The sequence below is a fragment of the Anas platyrhynchos genome, chromosome 10, assembly GCF_047663525.1.
Source record: "Anas platyrhynchos isolate ZD024472 breed Pekin duck chromosome 10, IASCAAS_PekinDuck_T2T, whole genome shotgun sequence".
Taxonomy (NCBI): Eukaryota; Metazoa; Chordata; class Aves; order Anseriformes; family Anatidae; genus Anas; species Anas platyrhynchos.
Window position 1 is genome coordinate 11,012,351 of NC_092596.1, and position 22,546 is coordinate 11,034,896.

The window sequence follows — 22,546 nt, forward strand, 5'->3', positions numbered from 1 at the left end:
AGAGACACGGCAGAAGCTGCTAAGTGTGAAGGCACGGCCAGGGTAATGCTTGAGTGATGCAGCAGAGCCAAGCTGCTCAGCTTTTCAAGGCCTTACTCGAGGATGCAGTGTGTGACAAGAATCTCAAGGATGGACACATATACTCATGTTTTTGGGAAACCTAAAAAGCTATGGGATTCTTTCCTGTAATGTAAATAACACTGTCTTTATCTTCTATTCATGAGGTACCTAAAAGAGATGCAACCACACATTTGTGAGGGTACAGAGGAAAGGTGAAGAAAAGGAAAGGTCCAGCCATTAAGTGCTAAACATTTAAGAAATATGATCAGCATGCTTACTGTCCAGACAGTTCATTTATTTTCTGCGTGATAGGATGCATTCATGTTTGGAATCCCTAAATACACAGACCATAAACTGTTTCTTTAGAAGATATTTGGGAGATCTTAGGAGACTTGAATCAATTCTAATCACTTAGAGTGACATGACACTTGCATTGCCAAAAGGAAAAGTATGTTCTACGTACTATAAATTTTTGAGAAACTCCATGAATGTTCCTTATTGTGGTCTCTTGCCTGTCTGCAGCTTATGCTGCCAATGGTATTACTGGAAAGTCTCACAGAGCTTTGGTGCAGTCTGAGGATTCCTACAGCTCAGTCACATTGCACAGGGGCTCACCCTGCAGCCTCTGAACTGGGGGCAATGTGACACTGCTCCCCAGCATGACCCTACGTTTGGGTAAAAGGCTTGCATGTACCATACGACTGCAGTAATACTTTGAGGGCTACAAACACGACACTGTGCAGTGCAGATGTAACTGTGGCCTTCCTGCATGGGACTGACATCAGAGATGGCACCTATTCAAGTCAGTGTAAAGTGTGTAAATCTGGAGCAATTCTACTGAAATCGATGGAAAATTAGTACAGTAAGAAAACAAAAGTAACTCCCGCCTGATAACATATCACCTTTTCTAAATGTTGGGCATCTCAGTATCACAATGCCATCTCATGGGAGTATACGGGCAAATTTCCAATAGATTAAAGAAACCTGCTAGTTTCATAAGCCAACGTGTTTGTACAATAGTGCATTGCATAAGTACGGGCTTTTGATCCTTTGGCTTCAGATGAGGGTGCCAGTCTGTCTTGGTGCAAAAAGTACTGGCTTGTATGACTAAGGGGTCAACTTACACCAGAAGGTAAATCTTTCCTGGCATGATCCTAAAGGATGGATTAGGTGGGTTAAAGGAGAACATTCAGATGGTTTAAAAATAAATAAGAAAGAAAGATTCACTTATAAATAACATTACCCAGCTGAACAGACTATGATGATCTTATGCTGTTATAGTATTACTTTTCTCTTTACTGCACAAGTTTACATATTTAAGCCTATTCCATATATAAAGTAACATGAAGGATGAATTTAACTCTAAGTCTCAATTTTTTTCTGATAAGAATGTTGAGAATATGAATTTCACCGGCCTTATTTCCCAGCATTACCCATAAATATTTATAAAGCGGGAAGGATAAAGAATGACATCAGACAATTTTCTGAAAATGATTCTTCATTAACGTCCCAAGTAAGGCTGAGAGACTTTCAGTATTGATTTACAACTACACACTGAAGATTTTACCTCTCACAAATGGGAATCTCTGAATTACTGGCTATGGGCTCCCATCCCTTTACTCACTTACTGGAACAAAACTTACAGATCCAACTTCATGGGTGCAATCCTACAAATGAATTGCAAAGTGCAAAACAACGCTGCAGTTATGACAGTGGTCTGATGTGGTTATTTTACACTCACTTCCAAACAGGTCATCAACTTCAGAAATTGAGTGTGAAACAAGTGGAGGCCGTTCCACAGTTAATTGGGTACAATGGAAGATAGAAACTCAGAGCACGTTAACTATTCCCTGATGATGCCGTATGTGTTCTTTTAGTCCAAGGCTAGTCATGTTTTGGTTTAGTTCAATTTCACTAAGTTAATTTAGCAAAACTGACAAAACATATTCTTATTCAAGAAAAAAGTTTCTCCACCCTAAGGCGGATTTAGGAATAACTGTAAAAGATTCAGAAGTTGTTTTACTTGCAGGTAAAACCTAAAATAATGGATTCTGCAGCACCCCGAAATGTTTTTGCACACAAACACATTCAACATGCACTTAAATGTATTTTACCTGTTCATTGTCATCTTCGTCACTGCTGAGTTTCAGATCATCCTCAAGCATTCTGAAAAAAACAAGGAGAGGACAAAACAGAATTACACTTCGTGAATTAAAGTTATATAAAATGGGCCAAATCTCACTTTCACCAAAGTCAGAGGTAAATCTGCTTTTCAATTCAACAACAGCAGGATCAGAACTGATGAATACTCTGTGTATGTATGTTATTAGTTCTTCTGAGATGCTAGGTAAGAACAAATGACTTTCAAATTCAACCATCATAAAGTTTAGTAGGCAGTTCCTCCTTCATGTCTTCCTTTATTTGTACATTATGTCACAGTGATTAGTCCACAGACATCTATGTGTATTTCTAAATCAGAAGGGGGAAAGGAAATTCAGCTCTGAGACTGCTAAAAGCTGAGAAATCCTCTGTGTTTCATTCTTGGTCTAGGGTATTACTGATCTTTGTAGAGGCCTGCACCAACCCCACCTTACCAAACCGAGAGTGCAGAATGAGGAAAATCAAGAAGAGGAGCTCCTCTGAGGTCTGATGGGACATCACAGTTGCTAGTATCTGAAGGCAGAGCAAAAAGTAGGAATCCGCTAATTCATATTCTTTTTTCCTTCCTTTTTTTTTTTTTTTTTCTTTCCTACAGGGAAATCTCATGTTACTGCTCCTTGCCCTTGTTTAAAGGGAAAGGAAACTCCTAACAGATTTGGCTGTCCCAAAGTCTCCTTCCTTTCCCTTGACACAAGAAAGAGTTCAATAATGCATGCTACTATGCTACTATTAATCTTATACATTTATTTATTTATTTAAATGCAAGATTTGGGTATGTTGAAACATACCAGGTAAGAAGCCATATTATTTGTCGTTACAACTCTGCAGAAAAGATCTCTTCTTTCAGGGTCTGTCTACCAAGAGAAACACATATAGCAGCCACCATATACTCTCCCCTACAGCTTCCCCCATATCCACACTTTTATCTGGTGGTCCTCCTCAGAGCTGATATTCCTTTGGACCTCACACCCATCTTTTCACCTTGACAAAGTCTTTTCTCACAGGATGACGTATGAATGAATCAGCACATCTCACCCAGATCTGCTGTGCCAGCCACTGAAAGTGCTGAGCTTCCTTTCTCCCAGGCTGATCTCCTTTACCCACTGCAGGAGACCAGCAAATTGCAATTACTGTTTCCTTGCTGCTTTGATGGAGACCGAAGTCTATGATTTTTTATTGTTATCCTTTAAATAACTGTAGCAATCAATGGATGTCCTGTTAGGAAATTTTTCTGTTGTTGTTTGAGGACTGCCAGTAAATCATGGAAGCCTCCTGGCATATGGAATTTTAAAGAGGGGACAATAATCCCAATGGGGAAATATCTAAAGGTTCGAAGCCCTGCTGGTGCTCTTATAAAAAGAGAAAGTGCAAGGAGATCTTTAAACCAGTTTGTAAGTCATCTGTCTTTCAGTGACCTCTGTTGTCGGGCAGCTCCGTGGTTACACAGTATCTGGACATATAACTACCAGTCATTAACCTCTTGATAAATGGTAGATGCCTCCCTGTAATATGTGAACCCGTAAAAGTGAGACTGTAGCGTTGATAAAAAATCTTCTAAAAGTAAGAATTCTTCAGGAAATATTAATCTTTAGAGGCCTGGATTTTGGTGATGAACGGGAACTTTTTATGCTGTTTATCTAGCAGACACATTCATTTGTTTCCCCAGCGTCATTACTTGCCGTGCTGTTCTCAACATGCTGCCCTACCTCGATCTATCCGCAGCCCCAGATTGTTATCTGCAAGTCTCATTACACACCAGAAGGACAATACCCCCAGGAAACTGAGACCAACTTAATACAGGACTATATCATTCTGACTCTTATTCGTTTCTACACTCCCAGTTTTAAACCTACATCTCACTTTAATGTGTAAATTATCTACTGCTTCAGAGACACACTGCTAGATAATGTGCTCTATTATTATTTTTTAATGCAGATCTAAGAGGACATAATGCAAAGGATCGTTTCATGAATGAAGCCCAAAAGGTGTTTTTTTTTTTCCTCTTTCCAGCTATCAGATTTTTTTTTTCCCTTTTGATACATGTTAAGTTCCTTTTTGACATATTCTGGTTGAAATAAACCAAAAAGGACAAAAGAAATTCCACATTAGATAGATGGAAAGAACAAAGAAAAAAAAATAAAAAAGATAAATGAGTACACTTACTAAACTAACCAAACAGTCATCTGAAATGGCTGATTAATAACTGTCCTTATACAGCCTACGCTGCAGATACTTTCCAACAAGTACAGTAAGCACAAGACATGTTTATTGAATATTGAAAAATATAAAATGGATATAAAACATGATTAGTAGGAAGGACAACTGTTAGAGTTGGTTTCAGATAAACTAAATTTGCAGGATTTATGAGTTCCCTTCAAGGGACTAATGGATGTTTAGATGACTAGAGAGAGGAAAAAAATTGGTTTTTGGTATTTCTTTAGCAGTTTCAAGCTTATCACTTGGAGTATATAATTCTTCTTAGCCAGTTCCGCTAAATGAAGAATATGTCATCTCATTCAGTTACAAAACTCAAAGGTTAAACAACTAAACCACACAGCTTCTAAAATGCATCACACTCTTCTGGCAGATGGAATAATTAAAGAGAAACCAAGTGTGGTATCAACAACAAATAGATGGTAGGGAGTGAAGTGAGGGGATAAATTAAAAATACACAGTATGTGCAAATGAAAGTAGGATGCTGAAGAGTCCAAATAACCTGCTCCCAGAGCAGGCTAGAAGAGGTAATATTTTACAAAAAGTAGAGGTCTAGATGGTCTTCCACAATTTTAAACCGTGCTTAATATTCTGAAGACATGGGTCATAGTAGCTTGTACCATTTAATGTTTCCATTAACTCTCATTTATAAGCAAGTAGCATCTGATCACACTCAAAGCTCAGTAAGGGCTTTTTAAGACTGTCAGCAACCTTAATCCAAGGTGACTATTTCACTGTCACACCTACAGAGGTAACCCACTTCAGCTTCAAAGCACTGAGCCAGAAGTGCTCTGTATCTATAGCTCTCTCAAACACTATCTGGTTGGTTTGAACATGAAATCAGGCCCTCTTGAGGGAGAGATTCCTGTAAATACACGTTATCTATTCTGCTCTATGTACCTGTTAACCTCAGAAGACAGGCAGACTGGAGATTACAGTGTACATTTGTTATTAAGATCAGGCCAGCCATTAATAAAGGCCAATTTGGTGGATATGTTGAAGTTACAACGAATACCATCAATGAGGGCAATTCAAAGAGAAAACTGCCTGTATCAAAAAGCTATCTCCAGAGGTGTTACGAATTCATTTTATTTCCTATTCTTCTCTGACCCAGCTGACATTATTATTGAATATACATGTACTTGTTTGTCTTTTCATCCATAGCTAATGCAAAACACCACTTTAGGGAAAGAGTGGGATTAAGTGGGATTTTTGATTTCATTATTAGAGCATTGCTATTTACTCTATCAGTTGAAGTTGTGTCAGCATATTTATTATAATCTACAATTTTCAGAGGTTTGTAATTTGGAATGTGAAATTACTGCAAAGCAGAAACATCGTGACAAAGCAACACATTTATCTGTGGTGTAAGTAGGGGCAATCTCATTGACTGACTACAATACCCACTTCCTCCAGGGATGAACCAGCTCCCAAAGCAGATTGTTCTTACATTACAAATTTAACTAGACAAATGTCTGAATGAGGGCTTTATTAGGATGTCTTCTGTAAAAGTCTTACCAGATATTGTAGCAATGAAATATTTTTTTTAGCAGACTTCAACTTGCAATGGACATGAAAATAAGATGAGATGAACTGAAATCAGTGAGCTATTTTTAGATCTGTTTATGATGATTTTGGCACAGCAGGCTAAATTTTTATCTTTTCTTTGACTCTACACATGTTGTCCAAAGTATAATTCAAAAAAAAAAAAAAAAAAAAAAAATGCTGGATAACAGTTTAAAAGTGTATTAATCTGAAAACCCTCTATGGCTGTTCTATTAACAGACAATATTAAAAGTTTATGGAAGTCCCACCATGGCTTCTGTTTCTCAGCAGGCAAGACTTCATTTTACACCTTTTTTCTTGTTCATTTTCGACACAAAAGAGTCATGGAGTCCACTCCTTACAACATGGGTTGCTCGGTTACAATATAAACCTGGGCACCCTTTTTGAACTGCTCAAAGAAGTCATGAATAGTGAGAGACCAAAGCTGCAGAGCAAGATGACCTAGGATTTAATGGGATATTTGGGGTCACCAAAATGGGCTTTCTCACCCATCTATCCAGGGAGGAGCAAAAACAGCAGAACCCCAAATTCAGCTCCAGGGTCTGGGCTGTAACTTAGTGGGGTGCCACCAAGGTCAGCTACATACACACTCAAACTGTGTGTGACAGGCACTTGTAGCCATCCCTACTGCAGGGTTCAGCAGGTGTTTTGTGCACACCACATTTGCTGGTTTGGGATCCTGTGAATAAGTAAGTCAAGATTTGAATGGGAGATGTGAAATATTCTCCTCCCTGAAAAAGCACCATCACGGTATGCTTTAATTCCAGGTACTTTATAGAGTATTATAACTTCTTAAAGGAGTACATTCACAGCTCAACGTCTTTTCGTTGGTTTCAGGTATAACTTATTTAAATGCTTTTTTCCAAGTGAATAAGGTCCGTATTGCCAGCAAGCTTCTGAGAACACTATGCATTTCTTCCTGCTCTGCTTGTGAAGGGCCATGCTGGGAGAACACTGCGTTTATAAGATGCTGTAGGTTTCATGAGACAGCTTCATCAGGGAAGAAGAGGTACTTGAAATGCAGCCTAAATATAGGATCCAGGTTCTGCACTTCTAATTTGCTCTCAGATCAGTTCACCACTGCACTGGAGCTCTATTCACGTGTAAAAAAAGCCTTGTGGGAATGGAAAGGATGGAGGAAAGGGAAGAGGGGGTTGCAAGCACACAGTGAAGAGAATACTGGGAAATTCCCTAATCCTGAGCTGCCCAGAAAATTAACTTTCTCACATCAAACCACATTTCTACAGAATGCATATCACATCTGGATCATACCACAACAAACACAAGCGTCTTAAATACATATTTAAGATTCTTGCTTTTCAAAATACTCAGCTTTTATTTTGTAAATCTGTAATACTGTCCTTCCAACCTCAACAGGTAAACCATGCTTCTGTCCCATTAGTGGAGGATGTACCACTTAATTTTGGCTGACAAGAAAAGGCAAGGATGAAACAAAGCCTATTGACACAAGAGACACAGCAAAGCTCTGATCAGGAGAAGCAGTTGTAGGTGCAGGAAGCATACAAATGACACTGGGAGCTCTCCAAGGAGAGCAGTTCCCTCTTGCTTCAGCCTTCCACTGATACAAATGGACACTAAAACGAAGGTTTGTATGACTCAGATTGGAGATGCATGTGCTACAACTAGTTATACTGTTCAATATTAAAAAGAGAGTGTAGACTGTTATTGCAAATTTCCCTTGTGATACTTAATACGACTTAAATCCAGAAAAGGCAGGAATCAAAGACACATCTTTGAGGTGAAAAAAGTAATGTTTTACCAACTTGAGCTACAAAGCCCTTGTTAAACTTGTTTGCTGCAATCCTTCTGTGGAGGGAACACTGTCTGTGCAACTAGTGACTGGCACTGACGTGCAACCTTTTCTACTCTTGAACTTTCATGGAAATAAGGCCATCAGATCAACACAAGCTATGCCAGTTTACCCTCTGGAAATATACTGAACTTGTTTTTCATTTTCCTAGTGTGTTTCTCTGTAGTATATAGGACTTCTCTGAGAGTGGTAACTCAAAAGGTATCATGCAAATGACAAACTGTATAATGGAATTCAGATGTATTTCAAGAATGTGTTGCACACACTGGAGCACAATTTTATCATTCATCAAGGGGGAGGAAGGGGAACTACATGTGTGAAAACATCTAACAATAGATTTCCCCCGAGAAGTTCATAATACAGTGGACAAAGAACCTGGGGAAATGAAAATAAATGGTAGAGTAATACCAAAGGAAAAAAGAAGATCTTTTGTTTTAAAATATTCCATCTATAAATCTTGAAACCTGATATTCATTCTTTTGCTGAAATGTGCAAGTCATCTTTAAAATATTTCCTCTGAGATAGTATAAGAGTTACGGTAAAAGGAAATCTCAGAAGATTAAATGGAATTTACAAGCACCATTTACCTTAATATTCAGGGCCACTTGTCCAGTGATTTTATATATACTTAAATGTAGTTTATTAATTTTTCCTTCTCCTTATCCAGCATTCTCCTTCATTACATTCTGGTCAATGACAAGCTCAGTGTGGTGAGCTCTTACTCACAGGTGTAACTTCTACTCATCTGAGTAGCTTCAGTGGCCTGATTAGAACCAATTTGCTTGAAGAATAGATCAGATCCTCAGCCTCTGGCCTGAAATTGCCTCCCTTTAGAAAGAACTGAAGTCATCTTTCGTGTCTCAACTGCCAAAAAGCCTATGAGCGATAGAGGTACCTGGTCTCTTCCCTCCCACAGGAGAAGGCACACATTAGCCTCATAACACGGTCAGCCTCCCTCTGGTCCAGCTGATGGAGAAAGATGTCTCGCTAAGAAACACTCCATTTTGTGTTGTCACACTCAGTCTGCCTTAGTGTTTCTGGCACCATATCAGTAATTAGTGTAATTACAGCTGGTGAGAGAAAAGTAACCCCCGTGGTTATCTATTAGGTACCTCACAATCAGAGAGTGCACTTCATTACTCACCTCTCCATATCATCTCTTAATTTCAAAAGGATTAAGCAAAATGAATTCTTTCAGCAGAAGAATTTCTTTATCTAGCCATCCATTAATCTTCATGCATAAAAAATCTCTTACAGGCAACTAAAATATTAAGTTGCTACTAAGTGCATTGCAACAACTGCTCTGTTGACAGGCATTTTGCTTTTCATTAAAGCCAAGACAAGAACTTTGGGAGGAGGGAGAAACCTGCTTCCAAATTTGATCTGTACGTTAACATAGATGGAGATGTTTAGCATGAATAATGCTGTAGCATACCCAATACTTTCCTGACTCGCACTGTTACTGAGGTCCATTCTATTGGAAATTTTCCCTAGGAACAGGATTGGAGCAAAATAGTTGAATAGCATGATTAGTTTAAAAAGTCAAGAAAAGCAGTATCTTTTTGATTCAAGCGGGTGTGTTGATATTCTTGCCTTTATGCCTTCTGTCTAGAAAACTGCAATCTCTGTTACATTGTGTCTCCCTCAGTGTGCAAGGACTCCTCAGTATCACATGCTCCCATTTGGAAAGGCCTCAGAAGGATGTATCATGAAGAAAAATGGAAAAAAAATTAAGAAGAAAGGAGACAAGAACAAAGAAAAGCATAGCTCCAGGAACAATAAAGGGGAGGACTAATCACAGTTTCTAAAAACTCCTGCGTGAAATTTGTACTCTTTTTGAAGTTTTTGAAGAATAAAATGAGGACCCCCACCTTTTCTAGTGTGCCATATTCTGCTAGCGTGCACAAAGCTTCTCCTATTTTCCATCTGCACAAGCACAACAACGGATACAATTTCAGGTTCTGCTATTTACCAAGAAGAATATATAGTCCAAGAGCCATTTCTGTGATACATACTCATTTCCAATACATTCCGCATGAAAAACACCTGCTTACTGCAACCATATTTGATTAAAACTGTCTCCTAGCCAGAGCACCAGTATTTCCTCTGGTAAACAAGCCTTCAGCTGGCATATTTACACACAAAGGCTTTGGGAACTTAGCACACAGTTAAACAATGATTGATAATTCCATAGCAACTTGCAAAGGTGACTTTAAAAAATCATACCAGAAAATATATTAAAAAGAGTTGTTCACCAGGGAACAAATAACGTAAGACTGCCTCGTCTATCCAATGCTCTACAGTGCATATGGAAGGGCATTAATTTAATTCACTGATTATGTTCTTTTATCTTTTATTTTATTCCATTTTTAATCTGGTAGCAAAGCTCCTTCAAGGAGCTGTTTGATGAGCTGTCAGTACCAACATGACATTCACAAATCTTTCTGTGTGCACTGTTTTCCACTTACATTGACTAATCTTGTATCTGAAGAGTAAAGTCCTTTTGTTTCTGCAGATTGGAAATGAGTTGTGTCTGGAAATCTTAAGCTTCAATAACCTGGTCTGGAGTGGAAGCAGCTATTGTGTTCATTAAAACCTCTATATTGATGCATTTTTTTGCAGCTCTGAACTCTACTTAAACACATAAAATCGTTTCTGCTGCTTGAACTATTTGCCTCTAATTCCAAAATGCTGTCTGCAGAGTTCAGTGTCATGGAGAGAGACTGCAATTCGGTGTCAGTGATAAGAATGACAGCAAGCCCTCAAGGCGCTTTACAGAGGGCATATGGACTGAGATGAACTCAGTCCCTCTCCAGCATAGGTACTAGGACTGTGAGGAACTGGACAGCAGGGTGATGAGGTCGGGAAACTCCCCCAGGGCCTGCTACAGGGCACAGCTCATCCACAGCTCTAGTCTGTTTCAACCTGTGAGCTCCACTGGCAGCCACAGCCTGTCCACACCAGCTGTATGACGTTGGGGCCAGTATCTGCCCATTCTGCAGCCCATTTGCAGTAGCTGCTGAGGCCAATGGGTGTCCTATGCCTCCAATACACAGCACAACATGCACAAGGGGACCTCTGCTTCTTTCTCACTGCTCTGGCACATTTCTGCAGCAGGAACTTGGGAGGATGGGGTGGCTTTGCAGTCTTCCTCCACGAGGTTAGTTGACTTGATCCACCCTTCAGGTGTAAGGGTGGATCTGGAATCCAAAAGAGATGCAAAGAAAACTCTGAGTGAGCAAATCAAAGCAGCTGCCTGGACCCTGGGTGCTGAGTACAAGGTATCAAGTAAATAAACTAAACAGGACAATTTATCCCCAGTCCACAAACCATTTCCCTACTTTAAACCCTTTTAGCCATAGCAAGGCCCAACAACCTCTTGACTAAAATTAACATGAGAGCTATTTCCTTCCAGTCCCCTTTCCTTAACAAGCTCTTTGAACAGTGTTCATAGCCAATATATGTTTATAAACTGAAACCAAACACGGCTCTGCAAAAGGGCACAGCTTAGTTAATGTTTCTCAATGCAGACACTTCACCTCCCGTTTTTTTTTGTTGTTGTTGTTGTTTGTTTGTTTGTTTGTTTTGCCTTTTTTTCCCTCAATTCTCCTAACTTATGTATGCATAGAAGGGAAAAACTATTTTCTGTCAAGTATTAGGCCCAACAGAGTTTTCCAGTTCTAACATGGATGCCATTAGGTTCATTCCTTGGTTAAGTAGACAGGGACAAAATGAACTAAGTGTGAACAGAGAAAGAAAATCCATTAAAAACAGTAGTAAAAAGTGGAAAAGAGAGAAAGCAGACATGAAAGACTCACAGGCAGAAAATGCTAAAGACTAACTAAATAAAAAAATATCTTACTGTGCTTTTGTAGGATATACGTGTACACTTGTGCCAGCCTTGCTTTGGAAGATGAATGGAAGGGATAGGAAAGGAGTAGATGCATGGTCTCTTCTTCTGAATACAAAGCAGATTTTCCTCTGTTAGAAACACCATTTTTAAATGACCATTGCCATTACTGACCATTGGACTACTGAAATTATAGTGCTTCCTAATTTGAAGAAGCTTGCAAACTCCTTTAACAGAACTCAGGAAAGCCTCTAAAGCTCATACACTGCTCATCTACTCATCCCTTCACAGAAAGGATAAAGAATATTTGGCAAGGAGCAAGCTGAAGGCAAAACCTGCCAACTTCTTTGACAACACTGGCCTCTAAAAAAGCAGCAGTGTGAACAATGTGCTTCTATTTGAAATAGTTCAGTGTGAGTGGACCCTAACTAATCAGATGAGTGGAAGAATGCCAACAGACTCTGACCCCAGGGATTCAAAAACCTCTCAACCTGAGATCCCTGTCAATTTGTCCTCATGAATGAATTGTGGGTGAGTGTCCTGTAACTCAATAAAGGGGTCTGGCTGCTTCATTTCAGTGCAAATGAACAACAACTTCATAAAACTGAAGAGTATTTCTTTGGTTGTTTGAGAGGAAGACTCAAGGTGTTTAATAAAGACTTGTAAAGGAAGGACTTCCAGTGGCAGAAACTGAAAAGGCAATGCAAAGCAGCCACGCCATGGCTTTTGGTGATGTGTTAGGCTATGGAGAATTGCAGTTTTGGTTTGGAAACAGTGTTTGTTCATACAGAGGAAAGCGAAACTTGTCACGTGACAGATTTTTTGAGAGTGCTTTAAGCTTAGCACTTGGCTTGAAGAGATATTTTCAGGGGTGTGCATTACCAAAGCAGGATTCCAAGAGGGCATGAAGTCCTGTGTGCTGGCATGCTGATGGTGCAGGGTGAGTAAAGAGCCAGGGTCAGGCATGAAGAAGATGAACAAGTGCCCAGGGCTTATTATGAGTGCATGAGAGAACTGCCTGGGGTTTTCAATGCTGCAAACTCATTACAGCTTTATAAATATACTGCTGGACTCTGCCTGGTACACAAGGGTGTTCAGGGCTCATCAATCAGGAAAAAAATCCCCATAGAAAGCAAAGATAAGATGATCTCGAGGAAGATGAGTTTTATTTTCACTGCATTAAATTTCTGATCAGTTTTGAAAGCCAATTCTACTGTAGCTGCAAAATCCCACATCCCAAAGTCACAACACCTACCCCATAGATCCAATACAAACTTTGCAAAGAGAAATGAATCTTCAGTAAGACAGTTCACGTTTATCCTTAAATGAACATCCTGAGGATCAATCTAAAAATGTATAAATGGAGTGAACCTAGCACGTACTAGAAGTAATACAAATAGAGGGAATAAATGAAAAAAATACGTAAATTATTTCTGAATCGGGATGATTTATAAGGCACTGAATATGCATGATAGAAATCAAGTACCAGGCACAGTTCTGAAAACACTGACTCATGGAAGTAATCCTTGCTCCTGCAAGCATTATTTTTCAGGCTCAGATCCAAACACAATGCCTGACACTGTTTGCTCTGATAATCACTCTAAGATAAACAGATATGAATAACTGCAAATACTTCCAAGCATTTCCTTTCACTTTTAACGTAAAAAGAAAAATTAGAGGATAAAATGAAAATGTATGTTTCCACTTCCAGGTTTCATACATCATTAATTCTGTAAAAATATATCAGTCTTCATGCTGATACTTTCTCTTTGCTTGGCAAGCTCGAAGAATGCAATATGCTTGATAACCTGATTGAAAATTTGATCCTATTGTTTAACAAAATGAGGATTGTTTCATAAGGGGCTCCACCATGTCTGTGCACATTTTCCCCTAAGTAACAGTGTAAGACTTGTATTTCCCCAGACAGTTGAACATTTATGTCGATGTACTTGGCTGCAGACCCAATCTTGCACTGGCTATAATACAGGAGAATTTTCCCCAGCATTTTGAATTATGGCACTGAAATAATTTAACAGTGCCTTCTGTGCATGTTAAACAAGTTTCCTGATATAGTTAGCTCTTACTGAAAGTTTGTTTACCCTATAAATTATACCACATGCTTAAACCACACTTTGGTCTGAAATCTACAGAGGTTATTATTATTTTTTTTTTTTCAGTATCGTTGCAAATAGTGTAACTCTGGAAAACCTAGCATTTCCCCACGTTCACACACACCCCACATACAGATATTCTCTGTTCTTCATATTCCCCAGGAAGCCCAGGTTACTTTTGAACTATCTGCTAATCTGCGCTAGAGGAACCCTCTCCAGTGTTAGAAGGATGAAGCTGGGAGGAACCAAGAAAAGAATATTCAGTTATTGGTTTAAAAGGGTACGGTAAAGATATCCACAGCCACTGTTTATACCTAATTACTCATAGCAAACCCTGCAAATTACTGTCATGGTATTGATCCTAGTGACAACATGACACACATTGTCATTTCCAAGAGCAGGAGAAAGATGACCTCCTTCTAGCAAGGAGATATAACAACTGTCTCCCGACGTCATCACTTTATCACAACGTTTTTAAAGAATACATCTCGGTTGATTCTCTGACAGGTAGGTAAATATTGTTTTCATATTCCCAAATTAGTTATTAGATGAAATGCATGACACCATAAAAAAAAAAAAAAAGAAAAAAAAGAAAAAAAAGAAAATCATAACATGGTCCTCAGTGATAAAAACATTATAGAAAAGAAAAATCCCAAATATTGATTTTTTTTTTCCTCCTCTTTTGTACATTTATACTAGGCCTGGCACCCTGTTTCTTTGGCCATGAATAGGCTATCTTGATGATATTATAAGACAAATAAACAAAAGTATTAGTACATAAAATTGATAAACGGATACTAAATCTTTTCCTCTAGGACAAAACCTAGAAGTGATGCAGACTAAATTTTATTGATAAGCTCTAATAATGTCACAGCATTACAGAGACAAATAATACTATGAGAAATCAAAATTGTCAGACTGGATCAGGCCCATGGTACATCTAAGTCTGCATCTTGTCACGGGAGATGGTTCAATGCGACAATTTGTTGGCACAGAATTTGTCCTAATATAACTGGAAGTAAATGTTGGTTCCTCATGCCCGTGGAGCACATATGTCTCCCAAATTTTTTATTCCAATCTTTTTTCAGAATCTTTTTGAACCCTGGCTCTGCTGTTGGCAGCAACCTGAGCCCTAATTGTGTGCTGTGTAAGAACATATTTGTTTTCCTTGGCGTTCTGAATGAAATGCTTCCTTGCATTTATATTGTAAGAAAAGGAACGGGAATTTCATAGGATCTAAGTGGGTGTAGGTGCTTGACTCCTACCAAATTTCACTAGGATTTCAAAACTTAACTTCTGATAAAGATAGTTACAAGCAATAAATTGCTTTTTTCTTTACTATTAATCTTTTACTTTCTCATCTTACTTTATGTGCTTGCTGTTGAAACTCTAAATCTTAGTGCTAATTATCATCTGAGTGTATACCTTTAGCTTATGCCTGACATACAAGCTGTAAGGCCCTCCCCAACTTCTGCTGCGTTTTGATCTTAGCTCAGTGGGAACAGGATGAGTCCCACGAAGAGGAAATTGCATGATACACCTTGCACTTGGTGCAAAAGCTGTTAATCTACAGATTAGTCCAGTTGATACATATGGTTAGGTAGTCGGGTAACTATCAGGATGCAACACTACCTTTCATCTCCTAAGGTAATGCAAAAGTTGTATCTCAAATCCAATTTAAATTGGTGCTCCCTTGAGCTCAAAGATAATTTCTCTCTAATCCTCTTCTGGTTGTCTACAGTGTAACCTTCAAAATCTCAGATATGACACTGTAAAAAAATGATCAAGTCATAATTTTTTTAGCACAAAACCTGGCTATTTTTCCTGGTGGCACTATGTTCCAGCTGTTATCAGATTCAAGAATTCTTCAATTGCCTTGAACTCTGCATTTATTTTACTTTTCCAGATTTTTTGCCAATGAAAATACTTTGAAAATACTTCAGCACTGCTTGAAGAGAAAATAATCTTGTCAGTTTTATTGTGTCATATCTGAGATTATGAAGGTCATGCTAACTACAAGTCTGTTCGAATTGCTATAGGGTTGGGTGAGGTGGGCTTTTTATTTTATTTTTGGTTTTCCCCTTGCTCCTACCATGAAGTAATAGGGATTTTCCCCTTTCATTCATCTTGCCTTTTGTTGTTTTTAATCGACCACCCATCAGTGCCGAATTGCCTTGTAACTGTCTGCTGAGCTTTCATTTGACAGAGATAGCTGCTATTGTTAACACGAGCCTTCACTTCAGCCCATTTAACTTTCCTCAGTTTGACAGCTTCACAATAGCCACCTTCCATCTAAAGAAAACTGTGATTTAGTAGAAAGGGAATGTGGGACAACAGCCTGATCTGTCACTCAGTCTCCAGTGAGTTCTCCTGGCATAAAGTTCCCCCACAAAGCCAGAGGATGAAATACTACACAAAAATAAGACGGCCGTGAGACATGCTCAGTTATATATTCTGGTAAAATCTAAGCAGCAATCATGCTTAAAAATACAGCCTTTTCCTGTCTGTAAGACTCTGTGCTGGGCAGTAAAATAAATATTTTGATTGATTTTAAATTTCCATTTTTTACTTATATTCCAGATCAATGTTTGACGTTTTTCCTCTCTTTTATTCACCTAGCAATTGTTCTCAAATTGACCTACAACAACTCCTAGTGGAAACAATATGTCACAAGTAAATTAAAGATTTCATTGGGCCAGTCATTGGTCCTGCTCCGCATAAGTCTACATGAAAACATGCGGATGAATTAAGAGCCTGGATGTCGTCTCTCACAGACAATTAAAAACATAAAATTACCGCTGCCTTAGCACAGAATAGCTCCCAACTCATCCCCACACTCAGCTCTCCACTCCCAGGCAGTTTGGATATACAGTTGTAGCTGAATCTTTTCTGTTGTGCATTTCTGCCTAGTGTTGTTGTGCATTTATGCTTAAATTTGGTTTTATAATTTGGCACAAATGACAAGTCGTAGACATCCCACTATTAGATTTGCCGGCATCACTTTTTTTTTTTTCCAGCCGTAGTTAAATAACTGTATTATTTTCTTGTCCAAAATCCTGGATCCCAGTCTGATGAACACTTTCTTGTTAAAAAATGTGTCTGGAAAATGGAATTTGATTACCATAAAACATAATTTATTTCAATCCATCTATATTCCTATCCTTAGAGCTCTCATTAACTTCAAAAGAAGAGGAATGAGAAAACAGAGTTAGTGCAGCCACAAGCCCTGCTAAACTGACTGCCACATTCACCTAAATTTGAAAACCATTTTCTAGTATTTAAAATAAATTAGCTACTCTGCTAGGGGTGGCTGATCACCAAGCAACGCACAAATAAATGTTTGTTTTGCAGATGCCATTTAAAACTTCAGGTAAGGCTTTAAACTATGAAGAAAGGTGCGTTCAAAACTGGAGACAGAAAATCGGACAACAGATAAATTCCAGGAAAAAAAGCTAGAAAACAGTTACAGAGAAACATCTACTGCCCAGTTTAAATGTGCGAGGGTACCCACGAGGCTATAACTAGGAAGAACACCAGGCCTCTCCACTGTTTCTAATTAGGGAGGACATCCTTCATTTTATAGCTCCTGTGGTCTAATTTGTAGAGAGCCATATCCCCTAAAGCTTTCTGTAAACCAAATTAAAACTCATTCCATCAAGGAGTTTTAGCAATATATGGTCTCTGAACACAATGCATACTCATGGTCACAGAGCACTTCAGGCAGTCCGCTGGGGGCATATTCTCTTTTTTTTGGGGGGGGAGGTGGGGAGAAGGGAAGGAGGGAGTTATTCTTTTTCCTTTCTATTAGGAAACAACATCTTTCTTTTTAGGAAAAATATTTTTTTTTCTTAAAACCAGTGAATCTGGTTCTTTTTAAACAGTCAGTCATTCATATGAAGGCACAGTACATACAGTCTCTTAACTGATTTTCCTGGTATTCTGTTACTTTTAATTGGAACATTTTTCCCCTTCTTTTTTTATTTAAGACACCTCAAAGCTTCAGACTTCTCAATGAACACTGCTAGCATTTTTTTTTCTCTAAATAAAAAAATAGTTGGGGCTTTTGGGGAGACTTAAGACTCCATAAATGCTTTTGAAGTTTACAGTTCTTTCTCAGTCCAGAAAATGTTCATATTGTGTGGCAGTTACACAAGCATCTGGTGCTCTACTCTACTGTTTTTTAACCCAGGCCTGAGCAAGCAGAGTAAATTCAATCTGTATGCCCATTCAATCCTTGGCCTCTATGCTGCCTCTATCAACAGGAGTGCCAATTAAAATTATAGCTTCTGGATTTGGACACATGTCCATTAGACCTGGACTGAGACCTTCAATTCATTTCACACAGGGCACTGAATAGCTCTGGGAGTATAATGACTTTTGTTCACTACAATCCTGCTTTGAATTTGAACTGGTAACCTGCAGGTGAAAGGGTCCATCCTTCTATTGTTAGCGCAGCCTGTGCCAGCGAGGCACAGTTATAAGACAAATTTGGTGTCACTTGGGCTCTGAACTTCTTGCACACACAAAGGCATCATTTCTTGAAAAAACTTCCCTTTCCATTTCTGTGGGACGTGATGTAAACCCACAGGTAACCCATGTAGCTAGAATCAATCAGTGGTGCAAACACTAAGTGAGATGCTTATTTCCCTTCATATGCAAAAGGATCGAGCTAAATTTCTTCCAGAGGTAAGATTTCAAGAAAGTGTTTATCACAGCTGGTATAATTACAGAATTACATGTGAAAAACAAGAGCTGAGGGATCTAATGACTAAGTGGAAAACTGCAGGATAATATCAAACGAAACATCTACAGTCCAAATATTCCCCCAGGTAGAGGTCAGACATTCCCACCTAGAAGAATCTTTGAATACAGCCAGGTGAGAGTTTTGACTGCATTATGTGAGGTGATTTTGCTATAAATTCCCAACTTATTTTGGCAATGGCTGGCTGAAGTGTTTCATACTGGTTCACGACAAGTTTCACATTAAAAGTGCCCAGTAAGAAATTAGACAGGCTGCCCCCAAAATGCTGAGAGCTATTAGCCTGGAGAAGCTGATGAAAAGGGGATGCCCCACGGCACCCACCACTGCCTGGGCGAGTTCCCAGAGCCCCCAGGAGGGCACTGCTCACTGCTCTGCCTGTTACACCACCCTCCCTCTTCTCCGCCCTGTATTCTTGTCTCTTTCATTAAGGCTTTATCCACTCATTTCACACAAAACAAATATATTCATTGTTGTTTAAAGGCGCATCTACATTTCCTGTGAGTTATTTTCATCATCAGTGCTCTAATAAAGTTATTTCAAAGTAAACTGGTGAGAGAGAGAGAGAGAGTTATTGTGCAACACTATGTCATGCATCTTCTCAAACCAGTTAAATCTCAGCAAGAAGTTAAAAGAAAAAAAGGTCTATTTAAAACCAGATTAAGCACTAGCTGCTAAAGCATAATAAATGGCTCTATTTTAACTGACTGAACTGTGCACACTTAGAATACAAGGGCATATTTCATTTGGGTTTATGCAATTGTTCAGTCTACTTTCCTACCATTTCACCCATCATCAGATGAGAGAACTTGTCAGGCAAAATTATAGTTAATGATGTTTAATGGTGGCTAAGCCCGATAGACTTGTTTATTTCTTTTCTTCTTTTTTGTTGCTTTACTCTCACTGAAATAATGAAAATATTACATGAACAACTTCTATATTATTTGCAGGAAAAGCTTCCATTACCAATGCTAGGTAACATAAAGCTTTATCTGATTTATACAGCAATCTATATAAATCTACTTTTATGTTTTATTTGATTCCAGCCATTAGGCTGTGCTAGGAAGTAATTCTAAAATATATATCATAGTGGCAATTCACTGTACTATACCAAATTAATCTACATAAATCTATACCTGCGTGCAGGGAACCAGCATAGTAACATCACCAGTATGGAGGAGGAATGGATGCCAGTAATTCTACTTGTAGGCTTTCTAGGAAACTCAAGCTTTTTCTAAACCACTGAGCACAATACAAATGTCCTCCATTGAAAATTTCCTCTAAATTAACTGTCTCATCATTAGCATAGCTTTTACATTTTAAATTTCAGAATATGACACTGAATATTAGGAGAGGTATTTCCTCTTTATGACTGATCTGAAGTCAGAGAGCTGGAGCATGAATGGGATGTTTGGAACAGAATATCCTTTTAAAAACCTGTATTCCTTGCTGATTTAGAGTTCCTTGCGTAGCTGTAGCCAGTGTGCTTTGTACAGCTGAATGAGGCCAGCTGGCAAAGTAGGAGAATATCAGTATTCTGACTGCTTTTCTTTTGTTTGAATATTACCTCAGTGGCCATACACTAAATGATGTGAACTTGATGGGTTTGACTATGACCTCAGCTAAACTGAACAATATGAAACTGGCACATCTGTAATCTCAGGCTTGCTATTTTTCAATTTATTTTTCACCTGATTTGTATTAAGATGTGGTTCAAATTTTAAAATAAAAATAAAAAGGGCCCTCTGCATTCCAAATCAATCAGCAAATGCTGGCATGCCAGAAGGCAGGCTTCATCTGCCTCTTCACACCACATTTGGTGGATCCCTGACTTATGAGAGCTTGATTTCTAAATGTTTATGCAGAAAGAAATGCTTTACACATCCGCTCCTTCTCAGATAGCCTACAGGGATTTCTGGCAATACTTATATTTTTTTCCCCCTGCCTTCCAGGTTTTCTCCCTGTGGACGCATAAAGACATAGTGACAGCAGGAGTAGGCTCAACTCGCAGTGAGCAGCATCCGTACATATTATTGCTATTGACTCCATGAGATAAGCTGGACATCTGTCTTTACTTTTAGCAAGTTCCACAAGGATAAACACGAACATGAACGCAGGCTGCCCACGGACAGTTTACTGGTGCTCTTTTATAGCCCCATCTCATTGCTGGGCTTCTGTCACTTTTGTCTGAGCTATATTTCAATGTCGGGTCACAAGAGTTCAAAGCACAGTCAATTAATCAAATGGTTTCTATGAACATAAATGCAGTTCAATAACTGTTTCCTATTCAACATAACCAAGGAAATGAAAGGAGGAGGTTAATGTAGAGATAGCTAGGTTATGTGCGGAGTTATGTGCGGAGCTTAAAGCAGCAACCCATGATTAGCCATCAGCAGACCGGGCATGTTATCGGTGGAGTTATTTTATGTGAGACAAAAGAACAAACCCAGGACATTTATGACCTGATCCAGCTCTCAATAAAGCCAAGTCAAGTTCTGCCATTGACTTATGCCTACCAGCTCAAAGAGAGCAGGAGAAAAAAAAAGACAAAAATTCTCTCTTACAACACACTGTGCTTGTACTATGGAGGATATGCAATACAAGTCTATAAGGTGAAATAACTGCTCCCAAGAGAAGGAAAACTGGATATGGGACATGGCAGCTAATATGCTGAAGGGATGGGGAGAAGGTTTTACAACAGTGTTACAGGCTTTTTATCTGCTGTATTGGTGGTACAAGGTGGAGTTTGTGATGCTGCTGATTCCAGCTCGTGAACGTGGAAAAGGCCCAATTTCCTCAATCTCTGCTGCCCAAACATGACCTGTCAAATGGGGTGGGAAGCAGTGCGCTCTCTCTGGCAGCCACCCTTTTAGGAGGGCTTTTCTCTATCTAGCCTTTCATGAAAGTGCTGGGATTCTGGTTCATATCACCCAAGGCTGGTAATAAAGGGCTGAAACAAGCCCTCAGACCAGCATGAGAATTCTTTTTTTTTTTTTTTTTTTTTTTTTTTTTTTTGATGGGATTAAAAAGAAAATAAATGTGTTTCTAACCACTGAAGACAGCAAGCTTTGGAGGGCTTAAATGGGAAAAGCTAGTTTAGATTGAGCCAATTTGGGGTATTGCCACACTTGTCAAATAACACTTCACTTGACAAATGGTCCCTAAGAAATCTAGGGGGCTATTCAAGGAGTAAGGTGGTGTTTGGTATGAGTAAGGCGATTAGAATCTGGCCTTGTTTCATTTTCAGAGAGATCTCAAAAATGTGTTCGTTTTAATTTTCCCTTCCTTCTAGGATTGCTGGTGTTCACTTGGCCTGGCTTTTGAGGCAGAGGGATGTGAAAAACAGCACCAGTAGGAAAAAAAAAAAAAAAAAAGTATTAGCCTTCTAATATATGACTAACATAGTTTTTTTCTCCCATAAAATATGTGGCATAAACAAATTCCATAATGATGCTATGTGTTATAAAAATTTTATTGGCACTTGTTGGGGATTACCCACATAACTCACTTGTGAGTTCACTACTCATGGGTAATGCACTCATCTCAAATGCATGCTAAAAAACAGCTTACGTAAAAAGTCCTATTAGAGTTTACCAGAGATTAAGCTAATGTTTTTTTTACAGAAGTCTCTTACAATACGGTGGTTCACAGACATTACAAAAAAATCTATAGCCTCTAATAGACAATGTTTTCATTAGGTTTATCCCAAGCATACTATATAAAATTCCATAAGTTCTGAACCAATGACATATATACCTATTCTGTACTTTTACATTTCTTTCCTCCTCTCTAACCACAGCATTGTGTCATCTCATACATATACCACAGCACTCAGAGAGAACAAAGTCCCGTGTCCCTTGCCTTAGGTCAGTACAAAGACAAATTATGAGAGTCCTTGCTGTAGCAACTACACCATCTAAATGGAAAGGATAAGGGATAGGAAAAAACACTGGTATTTACAGACTGAAAACCAAGACATAGTTTCCGAAAGGTCA

General features: G+C 38.8%; 1 protein-coding gene across 7 annotated transcripts in view; it reads right to left on the bottom strand.

Annotated features, from left to right (window-relative positions):
- Window positions 1-22,546, bottom strand: part of AFF2 (ALF transcription elongation factor 2) — a 357,089-nt gene that overhangs the window by 83,214 nt on the left and 251,329 nt on the right. For all 7 annotated transcript variants that reach the window (XM_021273092.4, XM_013100505.5, XM_027465059.3 and 4 more), the window contains exon 8: window positions 2,175-2,226. In XM_021273092.4, coding sequence (XP_021128767.3) covers window positions 2,175-2,226 — 52 coding nt within the window. The remainder of the gene's footprint in view (window positions 1-2,174; window positions 2,227-22,546) is intronic.